The following is a 15,949-nucleotide window of genomic DNA, read 5'->3' on the forward strand; positions in this document are numbered from 1 at the left end:
ACTATACTCCTAGATAATGATGAATACACCACCTGAAATATTATAAGAACAAATAATGTAAAATATATGTAATAATCACCACAACCATAGTGTTATATACATATGAACCCACAAAAAAGATTGAAAACTAGAAACTAAAAGAATATACCACACATAAATAACTAATGTATAATAATAAATAATAACCTAAACGCTATAATGTAAATAAAATCAAATGAGAAATGAAAAAAACTGAAAAAACTGTATGGACACAACTGACATTTTGCATGTAAACCTTCCAAAATAAAAAAGAAATAAAATATACCTACATAACGCATGAAGATGAAAATATACAATTGTATAAATAGATATACAAAAATCTCAAAAAAACATTTAAATATATTAACTTAATCTATCCATGAGAGGCTACAATACTGTAATGAGAAATCACAGGATAAGACATGAAGTTATGAGTGAATACAAGCAGAACTACGTACACCTGGTGTGATGTATTCATATTGCATAGCGCATAATGTAGCAAGTATGAGTATAAAATTATCCATATAAACTAATTGAATACCAACTTCAGTAGAACGCACATAAATCCTAAACAAATATATTGGAAACTTGAAGATGGAGAATAGATATACATGTGAAACATAAAGCCCATAATGTGTGTATATAGGGAATATGATGTATACATAATAGAGGCACATATACCTAGAATTGAACCCAAAAGAACCCCTACTCAATCCGAAACATATACCTAAATCTAATGTTCACACGTAGAATATCCATAGACATTGAATTATAAAAAATGTATAATCTCCCAATCAATGTTGATACCGTTCGGATACAGAGTGGTGAAATTTGGTGAAATAAAGTCACCATGAAATGAACCCTACTAACAGAATTAAACACCCACAAACCGCAAGACGTTCCATAGACTAGCCCTTAACCCAAGGAAATGACAACTTGTGAGGCCCCCATTGCTTGTAATTCTTCTAATTTTGTGTTAAAAATATGACGAATAATTGTATTTGTAAACAGCCTTTAATTTCTGGAGTGGGGGAGGGGAGGGTGATGCTTATCTGGGTAGGACAGCTTCAAAGACCAGTTATAAAATCTCCTGGAAACCAGACGAGGGTCATTCACAGGATACTTTATTCTTCATCGTTGCAGCCTAAATCCATGTTGTATGTAAGTCTTAGGGCCTCATGCAGAGAGCAGCGCTAACAGGGAAAGCGGCATGTATTGGCGAAATCTGCCTTTAGAAAGGCAGATAATGGCGAGTTTTAAAAAAAGTGCCATTTTTTTTTTCTCTCTGAATCTCGCCGCGCGGCTGGAGAGAACCTAAATCTCTCCAGTGTTAAAAATGGCCGTATTCAGAGAGCAGCGAACGCCATCTAGTGGCTGTTCGCGGCAAAAAAATGGCGCGATTTTCAACATTTTCCTTCGCCAGCAAAAAGCTGGAGCTCGGCGGCCGGTGGGGGAGAAAAAACAAAAACCTGATTTTTTCCCACTAGTTTCAACAGCGCGCATATCGCCGGTGGAAACTCTCCATATGCAGAAAGGATTCTAAATGCAGTTTTATGCCCTTTCTCCATTATAGTTACTTTTTATTCCCCTCTCCAATTTCAAATAGCGCTGCTCTCTGCATGAGGCCCTCAGTGATGTGTCAGTCTCTGAACACACACATCCGCATGTGAACACTGGGGAAATAATGCACGATAAGTAGTTACAGATGGGTCGGCCACGTGTGATACACGTGTGTACCCGGCAGATTCCTCGGCGTGTAAGGATGCAGGTAACATGAATCTGTTACTACTAGGAGGGAAATATTACTATGTGAAACTCCCAACAGCTGAAGACAAAATGGTCAGTTTTCTGAAATAATGTAAGACCGGTAGAATGTGCCACACATGTTGTAGTGATATATGGTGTTACTGAGTATCCATCCCAATGTGTCTCTCCATTTTCCTTATAACACAGAGCTATCAGCACGGGTAACGTGTGTCTGTGACAGGGCTCTTCTAATGGTGTCTGAAATAATAAGCATGTTCAGAGAGGTGTTACTGCTATACTGGGGGAGAGGTGTTACTGCTATACTGGGGGAGAGGTGTTACTGCTATACTGGGGAGAGGTGTTACTGCTATACTGGGGGAGAGGTGTTACTGCTATACTGGGGGAGAGGTGTTACTGCTATACTGGGGGAGAGTGTTACTGCTATACTGGGGGAGAGGTGTTACTGCTATACTGGGGGAGAGGTGTTACTGCTATACTGGGGGAGAGTGTTACTGCTATACTGGGGGAGAGGTGTTACTGCTATACTGGGGGAGAGTGTTACTGCTATACTGGGGGAGAGTGTTACTGCTATACTGGGGGAGAGGTGTTACTGCTATACTGGGGGAGAGGTGTTACTGCTATACTGGGGGAGAGGTGTTACTGCTATACTGGGGGAGAGTGTTACTGCTATACTGGGGGAGAGGTGTTACTGCTATACTGGGGGAGAGTGTTACTGCTATACTGGGGGAGAGTGTTACTGCTATACTGGGGGAGAGGTGTTACTGCTATACTGGGGGAGAGTGTTACTGCTATACTGGGGGAGAGGTGTTACTGCTATACTGGGGGAGAGGTGTTACTGCTATACTGGGGGAGAGGTGTTACTGCTATACTGGGGGAGAGGTGTTACTGCTATACTGGGGGAGAGTGTTACTGCTATACTGGGGGAGAGGTGTTACTGATATACTGGGGGAGAGTGTTACTGCTATACTGGGGGAGAGGTGTTACTGCTATACTGGGGGAGAGTGTTACTGCTATACTGGGGGAGAGTGTTACTGCTATACTGGGGGAGAGTGTTACTGCTATACTGGGGGAGAGTGTTACTGCTATACTGGGGGAGAGGTGTTACTGCTATACTGGGTGAGAGGTGTTACTGCTATACTGGGCAGAGGTGTTACTGCTATACTGGGGGAGAGGTGTTACTGCTATACTGGGGGAGAGTGTTACTGCTATACTGGGGGAGAGGTGTTACTGCTATACTGGGGGAGAGTGTTACTGCTATACTGGGGGAGAGTGTTACTGCTATACTGGGGGAGAGTGTTACTGCTATACTGGGGGAGAGGTGTTACTGCTATACTGGGGGAGAGTGTTACTGCTATACTGGGGGAGAGGTGTTACTGCTATACTGGGGGAGAGGTGTTACTGCTATACTGGGGGAGAGTGTTACTGCTATACTGGGGGAGAGGTGTTACTGCTATACTGGGGGAGAGTGTTACTGCTATACTGGGGGAGAGGTGTTACTGCTATACTGGGGGAGAGGTGTTACTGCTATACTGGGGGAGAGGTGTTACTGCTATACTGGGGGAGAGTGTTACTGCTATACTGGGGGAGAGGTGTTACTGCTATACTGGGGGAGAGGTGTTACTGCTATACTGGGTGAGAGGTGTTACTGCTATACTGGGGAGAGGTGTTACTGCTATACTGGGGGAGAGGTGTTACTGCTATACTGGGGGAGAGTGTTACTGCTATACTGGGGGAGAGGTGTTACTGCTATACTGGGGGAGAGGTGTTACTGCTATACTGGGGGAGAGTGTTACTGCTATACTGGGGGAGAGGTGTTACTGCTATACTGGGGGAGAGGTGTTACTGCTATACTGGGGGAGAGTGTTACTGCTATACTGGGGGAGAGGTGTTACTGCTATACTGGGGAGAGGTGTTACTGCTATACTGGGGGAGAGGTGTTACTGCTATACTGGGGGAGAGTGTTACTGCTATACTGGGGGAGAGGTGTTACTGCTATACTGGGGAGAGGTGTTACTGCTATACTGGGGGAGAGTGTTACTGCTATACTGGGGGAGAGGTGTTACTGCTATACTGGGGGAGAGGTGTTACTGCTATACTGGGGGAGAGTGTTACTGCTATACTGGGGGAGAGGTGTTACTGCTATACTGGGGGAGAGGTGTTACTGCTATACTGGGGGAGAGTGTTACTGCTATACTGGGGGAGAGTGTTACTGCTATACTGGGGGAGAGGTGTTACTGCTATACTGGGGAGAGGTGTTACTGCTATACTGGGGGAGAGGTGTTACTGCTATACTGGGGGAGAGGTGTTACTGCTATACTGGGGGAGAGGTGTTACTGCTATACTGGGGGAGAGTGTTACTGCTATACTGGGGGAGAGTGTTACTGCTATACTGGGGGAGAGTGTTACTGCTATACTGGGGGAGAGGTGTTACTGCTATACTGGGGAGAGGTGTTACTGCTATACTGGGGGAGAGGTGTTACTGCTATACTGGGGGAGAGGTGTTACTGCTATACTGGGGGAGAGGTGTTACTGCTATACTGGGGGAGAGTGTTACTGCTATACTGGGGGAGAGGTGTTACTGCTATACTGGGGGAGAGTGTTACTGCTATACTGGGGGAGAGTGTTACTGCTATACTGGGGGAGAGGTGTTACTGCTATACTGGGGGAGAGGTGTTACTGCTATACTGGGGGAGAGGTGTTACTGCTATACTGGGGGAGAGTGTTACTGCTATACTGGGGGAGAGGTGTTACTGCTATACTGGGGGAGAGTGTTACTGCTATACTGGGGGAGAGTGTTACTGCTTTACTGGGGGAGAGGTGTTACTGCTATACTGGGGGAGAGTGTTACTGCTATACTGGGGGAGAGTGTTACTGCTATACTGGGGGAGAGTGTTACTGCTATACTGGGGGAGAGGTGTTACTGCTATACTGGGGGAGAGTGTTACTGCTATACTGGGGGAGAGGTGTTACTGCTATACTGGGGGAGAGGTGTTACTGCTATACTGGGGGAGAGGTGTTACTGCTATACTGGGGGAGAGCAGCAGCATTAGGTGGGGATTGGCCGCAGTCTGCCCCCACTTCCATGTAACCTTCAGATATTCCATTCCAAGCAACATGTTTATCTATTGTAACTGGGAGCCGGAGCCGGAGCCGGAGCCGGAGCCGGCGCCGGAGCCGCCCGTTTACTTACAAGTGAGAGACAGAGACACAAGAAGCCAAGTCCTTGCCACAGGAGCCATAGTCAGCGGCCGCGCAGCGTCCTGTGTGAGAGGGGAAACCCGAACGTTACAGGAGGCGTGGGGTCACGTTACAGGGAGGCGTGGGGTCACGTTACAGGGAGGCGTGGGGTCACGTTACAGGGAGACGTGGGGTCACGTTACAGGGAGGCGTGGGGTCACGTTACAGGGAGGCGTGGGGTCACGTTACAGGGAGGCGTGGGGTCACGTTACAGGGAGGTGTGGGGTCATGTTACAGGGAGACGTGGGGTCATGTTACAGGGAGGCGTGGGGTCACGTTACAAGGAGGCGTGGGGTCATGTTACAGGGAGGCGTGGGGTCATGTTACATGGAGGCGTGGGGTCACGTTACAGGGAGGCGTGGGGTCACGTTACAGGGAGGCGTGGGGTCACGTTACAGGAGGTGTGGGGTCATGTTACAGGGAGACGTGGGGTCACGTTACAGGGAGGCATGGGGTCACGTTACAGGGAGGCGTGGGGTCACGTTACAGGGAGGCGTGGGGTCACGTTACAGGGAGGCGTGGGGTCACGTTATAGGGAGACGTGGGGTCATGTTACAGGGAGACGTGGGGTCACGTTACAGGGAGGCGTGGGGTCACGTTACAGGGAGACGTGGGGTCACGTTACAGGGAGGCGTGGGGTCACGTTACAGGGAGGCGTGGGGTCACGTTACAGGGAGGCGTGGGGTCACGTTACAGGGAGGCGTGGGGTCACGTTACAGGGAGGCGTGGGGTCACTTTACAGGGAGGCGTGGTGTCACGTTACAGGGAGGCGTGGGGTCACGTTACAGGAGGTGTGGGGTCACGTTACAGGGAGACGTGGGGTCACGTTACAGGGAGGCGTGGGGTCATGTTACAGGGAGGCGTGGGGTCATGTTACAGGGAGGCGTGGGGTCATGTTACAGGGAGGCGTGGGGTCACGTTACAGGGAGGCGTGGGGTCACGTTACAGGGAGGCGTGGGGTCACGTTACAGGGAGACGTGGGGTCATGTTACAGGGAGGCGTGGGGTCACTTTACAGGGAGGCGTGGGGTCACGTTACAAGGAGGTGTGGGGTCATGTTACAGGGAGACGTGGGGTCACGTTACAGGGAGGCGTGGGGTCACGTTACAGGGAGGCGTGGGGTCACGTTACAGGGAGGCGTGGGGTCACGTTACAGGGAGACGTGGGGTCATGTTACAGGGAGACGTGGGGTCATGTTACAGGGAGACGTGGGGTCACGTTACAGGGAGACGTGGGGTCATGTTACAGGGAGGCGTGGGGTCATGTTACAGGGAGACGTGGGGTCACGTTACAGGGAGACGTGGGGTCATGTTACAGGGAGACGTGGGGTCATGTTACAGGGAGACGTGGGGTCACGTTACAGGGAGACGTGGGGTCATGTTACAGGGAGACGTGGGGTCATGTTACAGGGAGACGTGGGGTCACGTTACAGGGAGACGTGGGGTCACGTTACAGGGAGGCGTGGGGTCACGTTACAGGGAGGCGTGGGGTCACGTTACAGGGAGGCGTGGGGTCACGTTACAGGGAGGCGTGGGGTCACTTTACAGGGAGGCGTGGGGTCACGTTACAGGGAGGCGTGGGGTCACGTTACAGGAGGTGTGGGGTCACGTTACAGGGAGACGTGGGGTCACGTTACAGGGAGGCGTGGGGTCACGTTACAGGGAGGCGTGGGGTCACGTTACAGGGAGGCGTGGGGTCACGTTACAGGGAGGCGTGGGGTCACGTTACAGGGAGGCGTGGGGTCACGTTACAGGGAGGCGTGGGGTCACGTTACAGGGAAGCGTGGGGTCACGTTACAGGGAGGCGTGGGGTCACGTTACAGGGAGGCGTGGGGTCATGTTACAGGGAGACGTGGGGTCACGTTACAGGGAGACGTGGGGTCATGTTACAGGGAGACGTGGGGTCATGTTACAGGGAGGCGTGGGGTCATGTTACAGGGAGACGTGGGGTCACGTTACAGGGAGGCGTGGGGTCACGTTACAGGGAGGCGTGGGGTCACGTTACAGGGAGGCGTGGGGTCACGTTACAGGGAGGCGTGGGGTCATGTTACAGGGAGACGTGGGGTCACGTTACAGGGAGGCGTGGGGTCACGTTACAGGGAGGCGTGGGGTCACGTTACAGGGAGACGTGGGGTCATGTTACAGGGAGGCGTGGGGTCACTTTACAGGGAGGCGTGGGGTCACGTTACAGGGAGACGTGGGGTCATGTTACAGGGAGACGTGGGGTCATGTTACAGGGAGACGTGGGGTCACGTTACAGGGAGACGTGGGGTCATGTTACAGGGAGACGTGGGGTCATGTTACAGGGAGACGTGGGGTCACGTTACAGGGAGACGTGGGGTCATGTTACAGGGAGACGTGGGGTCATGTTACAGGGAGACGTGGGGTCACGTTACAGGGAGGCGTGGGGTCACGTTACAGGGAGGCGTGGGGTCACGTTACAGGGAGACGTGGGGTCATGTTACAGGGAGACGTGGGGTCATGTTACAGGGAGGCGTGGGGTCACGTTACAGGGAGACGTGGGGTCACGTTACAGGGAGGCGTGGGGTCACGTTACAGGGAGGCGTGGGGTCACGTTACAGGGAGGCGTGGGGTCACGTTACAGGGAGGCGTGGGGTCACGTTACAGGGAGACGTGGGGTCACGTTACAGGGAGGCGTGGGGTCACTTTACAGGGAGGCGTGGGGTCACGTTACAGGGAGGCGTGGGGTCACGTTACAGGGAGGCGTGGGGTCACGTTACAGGGAGGCGTGGGGTCACGTTACAGGGAGGCGTGGGGTCACGTTACAGGGAGGCGTGGGGTCACGTTACAGGGAGGCGTGGGGTCACGTTACAGGGAGGCGTGGGGTCACGTTACAGGGAGACGTGGGGTCATGTTACAGGGAGACGTGGGGTCACGTTACAGGGAGACGTGGGGTCATGTTACAGGGAGGCGTGGGGTCATGTTACAGGGAGACGTGGGGTCATGTTACAGGGAGACGTGGGGTCACGTTACAGGGAGACGTGGGGTCATGTTACAGGGAGGCGTGGGGTCACGTTACAGGGAGGCGTGGGGTCACGTTACAGGGAGGCGTGGGGTCACGTTACAGGGAGGCGTGGGGTCACGTTACAGGGAGGCGTGGGGTCACGTTACAGGGAGGCGTGGGGTCACGTTACAGGGAGGCGTGGGGTCACGTTACAGGGAGGCGTGGGGTCACGTTACAGGGAGGCGTGGGGTCACGTTACAGGGAGGCGTGGGGTCACGTTACAGGGAGGCGTGGGGTCACGTTACAGGGAGACGTGGGGTCACGTTACAGGGAGGCGTGGGGTCATGTTACAGGGAGGTGTGGGGTCACGTTACAGGGAGGCGTGGGGTCACGTTATAGGGAGGCGTGGGGTCATGTTACAGGGAGGCGTGGGGTCACGTTACAGGGAGGCGTGGGGTCACGTTACAAGGAGGCGTGGGGTCACGTTACAGGGAGGCGTGGGGTCACGTTACAGGGAGGCGTGGGGTCACGTTACAGGGAGGCGTGGGGTCACGTTACAGGGAGACGTGGGGTCATGTTACAGGGAGACGTGGGGTCACGTTACAGGGAGGCGTGGGGTCACGTTACAGGGAGACGTGGGGTCACGTTACAGGGAGACGTGGGGTCACGTTACAGGGAGGCGTGGGGTCACGTTACAGGGAGACGTGGGGTCATGTTACAGGGAGACGTGGGGTCACGTTACAGGGAGACGTGGGGTCACGTCACATTGAGACGTGGGGTCGTGTTACAGGGAGGCGTGGGGTCGTGTTACAGGGAGGCGTGGGGTCACGTTACAGGGAGGCGTGGGGTCACGTTACAGGGAGGCGTGGGGTCACGTTACAGGGAGACGTGGTGTCACGTTACAGGGAGGCGTGGGGTCACGTTACAGGGAGGCGTGGGGTCATGTTACAGGGAGACGTGGGGTCACGTTACAGGGAGGCGTGGGGTCATGTTACAGGGAGGCGTGGGGTCACGTTACAGGGAGGCGTGGGGTCACGTTACAGGGAGACGTGGGGTCACGTTACAGGGAGGCGTGGGGTCACGTTACAGGGAGGCGTGGGGTCACGTTACAGGGAGACGTGGGGTCACGTTACAGGGAGGCGTGGGGTCACGTTACAGGGAGACGTGGGGTCACGTTACAGGGAGGCGTGGGGTCACGTTACAGGGAGGCGTGGGGTCACGTTACAGGGAGGCGTGGGGTCACGTTACAGGGAGGCGTGGGGTCACGTTACAGGGAGGCGTGGGGTCACGTTACAGGGAGGCGTGGGGTCACGTTACAGGGAGGCGTGGGGTCACGTTACAGGGAGGCGTGGGGTCACGTTACAGGGAGGCGTGGGGTCACGTTACAGGGAGGCGTGGGGTCACGTTACAGGGAGGCGTGGGGTCACGTTACAGGGAGGCGTGGGGTCACGTTACAGGGAAGCGTGGGGTCACGTTACAGGGAGGCGTGGGGTCACGTTACAGGGAGGCGTGGGGTCACGTTACAGGGAGACGTGGGGTCACGTTACAGGGAGGCGTGGGGTCACGTTACAGGGAGACGTGGGGTCACGTTACAGGGAGACGTGGGGTCACGTTACAGGGAGGCGTGGGGTCACGTTACAGGGAGGCGTGGGGTCACGTTACAGGGAGGTGTGGGGTCACGTTACAGGGAGGCGTGGGGTCACGTTACAGGGAGGCGTGGGGTCACGTTACAGGGAGGCGTGGGGTCACGTTACAGGGAGGCGTGGGGTCACGTTACAGGGAGACGTGGGGTCACGTTACAGGGAGGCGTGGGGTCACGTTACAGGAGGCGTGGGGTCACGTTACAGGGAGGCGTGGGGTCACGTTACAGGGAGGCGTGGGGTCACGTTACAGGGAGACGTGGGGTCATGTTACAGGGAGGCGTGGGGTCACGTTACAGGGAGGCGTGGGGTCACGTTACAGGGAGACGTGGGGTCACGTTACAGGGAGGCGTGGGGTCACGTTACAGGGAGGCGTGGGGTCACGTTACAGGGAGACGTGGGGTCACGTTACAGGGAGACGTGGGGTCACGTTACAGGGAGGCGTGGGGTCACGTTACAGGGAGACGTGGGGTCACGTTACAGGGAGGCGTGGGGTCACGTTACAGGGAGACGTGGGGTCACGTTACAGGGAGACGTGGGGTCACGTTACAGGGAGGCGTGGGGTCACGTTACAGGGAGGCGTGGGGTCACGTTACAGGGAGGCGTGGGGTCACGTTACAGGGAGGCGTGGGGTCACGTTACAGGGAGGCGTGGGGTCACGTTACAGGGAGGCGTGGGGTCATGTTACAGGGAGACGTGGGGTCACGTTACAGGGAAGCGTGGGGTCACGTTACAGGGAGGCGTGGGGTCACGTTACAGGGAGGCGTGGGGTCACGTTACAGGGAGGCGTGGGGTCGTGTTACAGGGAGGCGTGGGGTCACGTTACAGGGAGGCGTGGGGTCACGTTACAGGGAGGCGTGGGGTCACGTTACAGGGAGGCGTGGGGTCACGTTACAGGGAGGCGTGGGGTCACGTTACAGGGAGGCGTGGGGTCACGTTATAGGGAGGCGTGGGGTCACGTTACAGGGAGGCGTGGGGTCACGTTACAGGGAGGCGTGGGGTCACGTTACAGGGAGGCGTGGGGTCGTGTTACAGGGAGGCGTGGGGTCACGTTACAGGGAGGCGTGGGGTCACGTTACAGGGAGGCGTGGGGTCACGTTACAGGGAGGCGTGGGGTCACGTTACAGGGAGGCGTGGGGTCACGTTACAGGGAGGCGTGGGGTCACGTTACAGGGAGGCGTGGGGTCACGTTACAGGGAGGCGTGGGGTCATGTTACAGGGAGGCGTGGGGTCACGTTACAGGGAGGCGTGGGGTCACGTTACAGGGAGGCGTGGGGTCACGTTACAGGGAGGCGTGGGGTCACGTTACAGGGAGGCGTGGGGTCACGTTACAGGGAGGCGTGGGGTCACGTTACAGGGAGGCGTGGGGTCACGTTACAGGGAGGCGTGGGGTCACGTTACAGGGAGGCGTGGGGTCACGTTACAGGGAGGCGTGGGGTCACGTTACAGGGAGGCATGGGGTCACGTTACAGGGAGACGTGGGGTCACGTTACAGGGAGACGTGGGGTCACGTTACAGGGAGGCGTGGGGTCACGTTACAGGGAGACGTGGGGTCACGTTACAGGGAGGCGTGGGGTCACGTTACAGGGAGGCGTGGGGTCACGTTACAGGGAGGCGTGGGGTCATGTTACAGGGAGACGTGGGGTCACGTTACAGGGAGACGTGGGGTCACGTTACAGGGAGGCGTGGGGTCGTGTTACAGGGAGGCGTGGGGTCATGTTACAGGGAGGCGTGGGGTCGTGTTACAGGGAGGCGTGGGGTCATGTTACAGGGAGACGTGGGGTCACGTTACAGGGAGACGTGGGGTCACGTTACAGGGAGGCGTGGGGTCATGTTACAGGGAGACGTGGGGTCACGTTACAGGGAGGCGTGGGGTCGTGTTACAGGGAGGCGTGGGGTCACGTCACATTGAGACGTGGGGTCGTGTTACAGGGAGGCGTGGGGTCGTGTTACAGGGAGGCGTGGGGTCATATAGCACCGACTGTGCACATATACATACAGCACTGACTGTGCACATATACATACAGCACCGACTGTGCACATATACATACAGCACCGACTGTGCACATATACATACAGCACCGACTGTGCACATATACATACAGCACCGACTGTGCACATATACATACAGTCCCGACTGTGCACATATACATACAGCACCGACTGTGCACATATACATACAGCACCGACTGTGCACATATACATATAGCACCGACTGTGCACATATACATATAGCACCGACTGTGCACATATACATATAGCACCGACTGTGCACATATACATATAACACCGACTGTGCACATATACAAGAGCACTGACTGTGCACATATACATACAGCACTGACTGTGCACATATACATACAGCACCGACTGTGCACATATACATACAGCACCGACTGTGCACATATACATACAGCACCGACTGTGCACATATACATACAGCACCGACTGTGCACATATACATACAGCACCGACTGTGCACATATACATACAGCACCGACTGTGCACATATACATACAGCACCGACTGTGCACATATACATACAGCACCGACTGTGCACATATACATACAGCACCGACTGTGCACATATACATACAGCACCGACTGTGCACATATACATACAGCACCGACTGTGCACATATACATACAGCACCGACTGTGCACATATACATATAGCACCGACTGTGCACATATACATATAGCACCGACTGTGCACATATACATATAGCACCGACTGTGCACATATACATATAGCACCGACTGTGCACATATACATATAACACCGACTGTGCACATATACAAGAGCACTGACTGTGCACATATACATACAGCACTGACTGTACACATATACATATAGCACTGACTGTGCACATATACATACAGCACTGACTGTGCACATATACATATAGCACTGACTGTGCACATATACATATAGCACCGACTGTGCACATATACATATAGAACCGACTGTGCACATATACATATAGCACCGACTGTGCACATATACATATAGTACCGACTGTGCACATATACATATAGCACCGACTGTGCACATATACATATAGCACCGACTGTGCACATACTAGCGACGTCAGACACAGCACAACATAATCCCGGAAATGATATATTGATAATTAAACAAAGTGAAAGAACTTTTTAGTGTATAATAGTAATTATCGCGTCAGAGCAGTTAATGCAATATTCATTCCGCCCGTGATTTTCCTAATTCTGCGGTGGGGCATTAATTTCCACAGGGGCAATTAAAGCAACTCCTCACAGGCCCAACATTCCCCTTCCTATAAGTACACCCCCTTTATAAAAACATATTGTCCAATTACCCTACGCATTGTTCATCAATTAGAATATTTCACGTTTCCCCACAATATGAGAGAGTATGGGACGCCCACACCTGCTACATGTATGTAATGAGTGACCACACCTGCTACATGTATGTAATGAGTGACCACACCTGCTACATGTATGTAATGAGTGACCACACCTGCTACATGTATGTAATGAGTGACCACACCTGCTACATGTATGTAATGAGTGACCACACCTGCTACATGTATGTAATGAGTGACCACACCTGCTACATGTATGTAATGAGTGACCACACCTGCTACATGTATGTAATGAGTGACTACACCTGCTACATGTATGTAATGAGTGACCACACCTGCTACATGTATGTAATGAGTGACCACACCTGCTACATGTGTGCACCTTTATCCTGGATACATGAGCTGACCTGACATGTATGTAATGAGTGACCACACCTGCTACATGTCTGCACCTTTATCCTGGATACATGAGCTGACCTGACATGTATGTAATGAATGACCACACTAAGATCAGTCGCTGAGACACAAATCTCTCTCACTACACAAAGGACACACAAAAAACACGCCTGTACTATTTCCCAGAAAAATCACATCTTACTTATGTTACATAACGGCAGCAGATAAGTACATGTCCACACATATATATATATATATATATATATATATATATATATATATATATATATATATATATATAGATAGATAGATAGATAGATAGATAGATAGATAGATAGATAGATAGATATATATATCTATATATAGATATATATAGATATATATATACACACACACACACACACACACACACACACACACACACACTTCCAGATTTATCACTCACCTGAGAAAACAAATATCTGTTAACCTTGACCAATATTAGAACCTGCCAAGGTTTAGTTCTTGGTGCTCATGTGGCTTTTTCTCAAAACATGTGTAGGGTGGAGGGAGATGGGGAGGGAGATAGGGAGGGTGGGGGGAGGGAGATAGGGAGGGTGGGGGGAGGGAAATTGGGGGGGGAGAGACGGGGAGGGTGGGAGGGAGGGAGATGGGAGGGTGGGGGGGAGAGACAGGGAGGGAGATGGGAGGGTGGGGGTGAGAGGGAGGGAGATGGGGGGGGACAAGGGTGTGGGGTGGGAGAAACAGGGAGGGAGACAGGGGTGTGGGGAGGGGGAATACAGGGGAGTGGGGGGAGACAGGGGAGGAGACAGGGAGGGTGATGGGGGGAGAGACAGGGAGGAAGTCTAGGGGGGAGAGATGGGGAGGAGAGAGAGGGGGGGTAATGCAGCTGCAGTCATCCGACAGTTGCTTATTTTGTCGTTACTGTTGGGATGTTTTTCTGAGCAAGACATGGAAATTGTAACCCAAAAAACACGACTTTTTCCAACAGCTGAACGGAGAGCAAACTCTTTTATTTTATGTGTTTACTGGAAAGGTCGTGTGCATCATTCCCTGCACATTACCCGCCTCTCATAGAAAGAAACAGAGGCAGGAGACCAAATATCTAAAAGCAAGAAGACCGTCGCCCCACAGAGGCAGGTCCCAAAGAAGTCACTAAGAAAAACAGCTTAACTCTAACATAAGATCTCTTCAGTTAGACTCAATCCCGAGCTAGTAAACCTTAAAGCCCACACAAAGCAGAGCAACACATGAGAATCCCTTCCTAATCCTTTATCTAGGTGTCTAATCAGACATGGGCACCTTATACTTTCACCTTCTTGGGCCATTACTCAATGTTCCCTGAGAATGCTGAATTGGGACCCAGTATGGAGCTATGTGGCACTAATAACTGACCAATGGAATGATGAGAGTAACTCCAGCAGGTGCGGTATAACACCGTACTCACACTTGGGACAATACTCACCTTTGGTAAGAACTGATTGTCCAACTGCCACGTTGTCTACTGCTCCCATCCCAGGTGAGGTCTGCAGTGACTGACCTGTAGACTGTCCTGCAGTGACTGACCTGTAGACTGTCCTGCAGTGACTGACCTGTAGACTGTCCTGCAGTGACTGACCTGTAGACTGTCCTGCAGTGACTGACCTGTAGACTGTCCTGCAGTGACTGACCTGTAGACTGTCCTGCAGTGACTGACCTGTAGACTGTCCTGCAGTGACTGACCTGTAGACTGTCCTGCAGTGACTGACCTGTAGACTGTCCTGCAGTGACTGACCTGTAGACTGTCCTGCAGTGACTGACCTGTAGACTGTCCTGCAGTGACTGTCCTGTAGCAAGAAGGGACAAGCAGTGACTCTCAGAGCTTTCTACAAGGTGTTTGATAATTACATTGGTAACAATGAGGCCCCAAATAAAAGATATGGAGTTACAAGAATAATAAGTAACAGTAGGTGCCCACCCAAAAGTGTCCTTCAGATCATCAATAATACTGTAAGAGCACATATTTGAAAGGCTGTTTTATTAGTGTAAAATTTGTATTATGTTATGTGTTATTATAAATGTTGTGTGTGAACCTGGGGAAAAGGGGACCCTTGCTCAGCCTGGTCGGTAGTTTTGACTATTTAGTTAGTATAGACAAGGTGCTGCCTGGGATAAACATAGGAGTCACACGAAAAGAGAAATATCCCAGTTAGATGCGCCCTCTGATACCCATTTCTGTAGAATATGTAGATGGGGTGGTGGTAAAAGTTAATAGTTTAATTATTAATAGATGAAATTAATTGTAGTGAGCAGACAAACACTAAACGACAAATGAACAAGTTGATTCTACATCTACTACAGCCCAACAAACTCATATGAAGGCACTTAAAAATGCAACATTTTAATTAGCCGAATCAACTTGTTTCTTCGTCATTTAGTATTTGTCTATTCACTACAATTAATTTTATCTATTAATAATTAAAATATTAAGTTTTATCACCACCCAATCTACATATTGTACTGAAAGGTGCGTCCGAGCGCTCATCTAACCGGATCTTTTCCTTTTCGCGTGACTGCCATGTTTCATTTTTAGTTCCATTTTCTG

The 15,949-nt window shown here is 52.1% G+C and overlaps 1 protein-coding gene across 1 annotated transcript in view; it reads right to left on the reverse strand.

Annotated features, from left to right (window-relative positions):
* LOC142475286 (uncharacterized) overlaps positions 1-13,901 on the reverse strand; it is a 36,943-nt gene extending 23,042 nt beyond the window's left edge. The window contains exons 1-2 of the mRNA XM_075581218.1: positions 13,811-13,901; positions 4,976-5,045 (exon numbers count right to left, since the gene is read on the reverse strand). Of these exons, the coding sequence (XP_075437333.1) occupies positions 4,976-5,024 (49 nt within the window). The 5' untranslated portion in view covers positions 5,025-5,045; positions 13,811-13,901. The remainder of the gene's footprint in view (positions 1-4,975; positions 5,046-13,810) is intronic.
* Between the last annotated feature and the right edge of the window lie 2,048 nt (positions 13,902-15,949).

Source organism: Ascaphus truei, unplaced genomic scaffold (assembly GCF_040206685.1).
Source record: "Ascaphus truei isolate aAscTru1 unplaced genomic scaffold, aAscTru1.hap1 HAP1_SCAFFOLD_1132, whole genome shotgun sequence".
Classification (NCBI taxonomy): domain Eukaryota; kingdom Metazoa; phylum Chordata; class Amphibia; order Anura; family Ascaphidae; genus Ascaphus; species Ascaphus truei.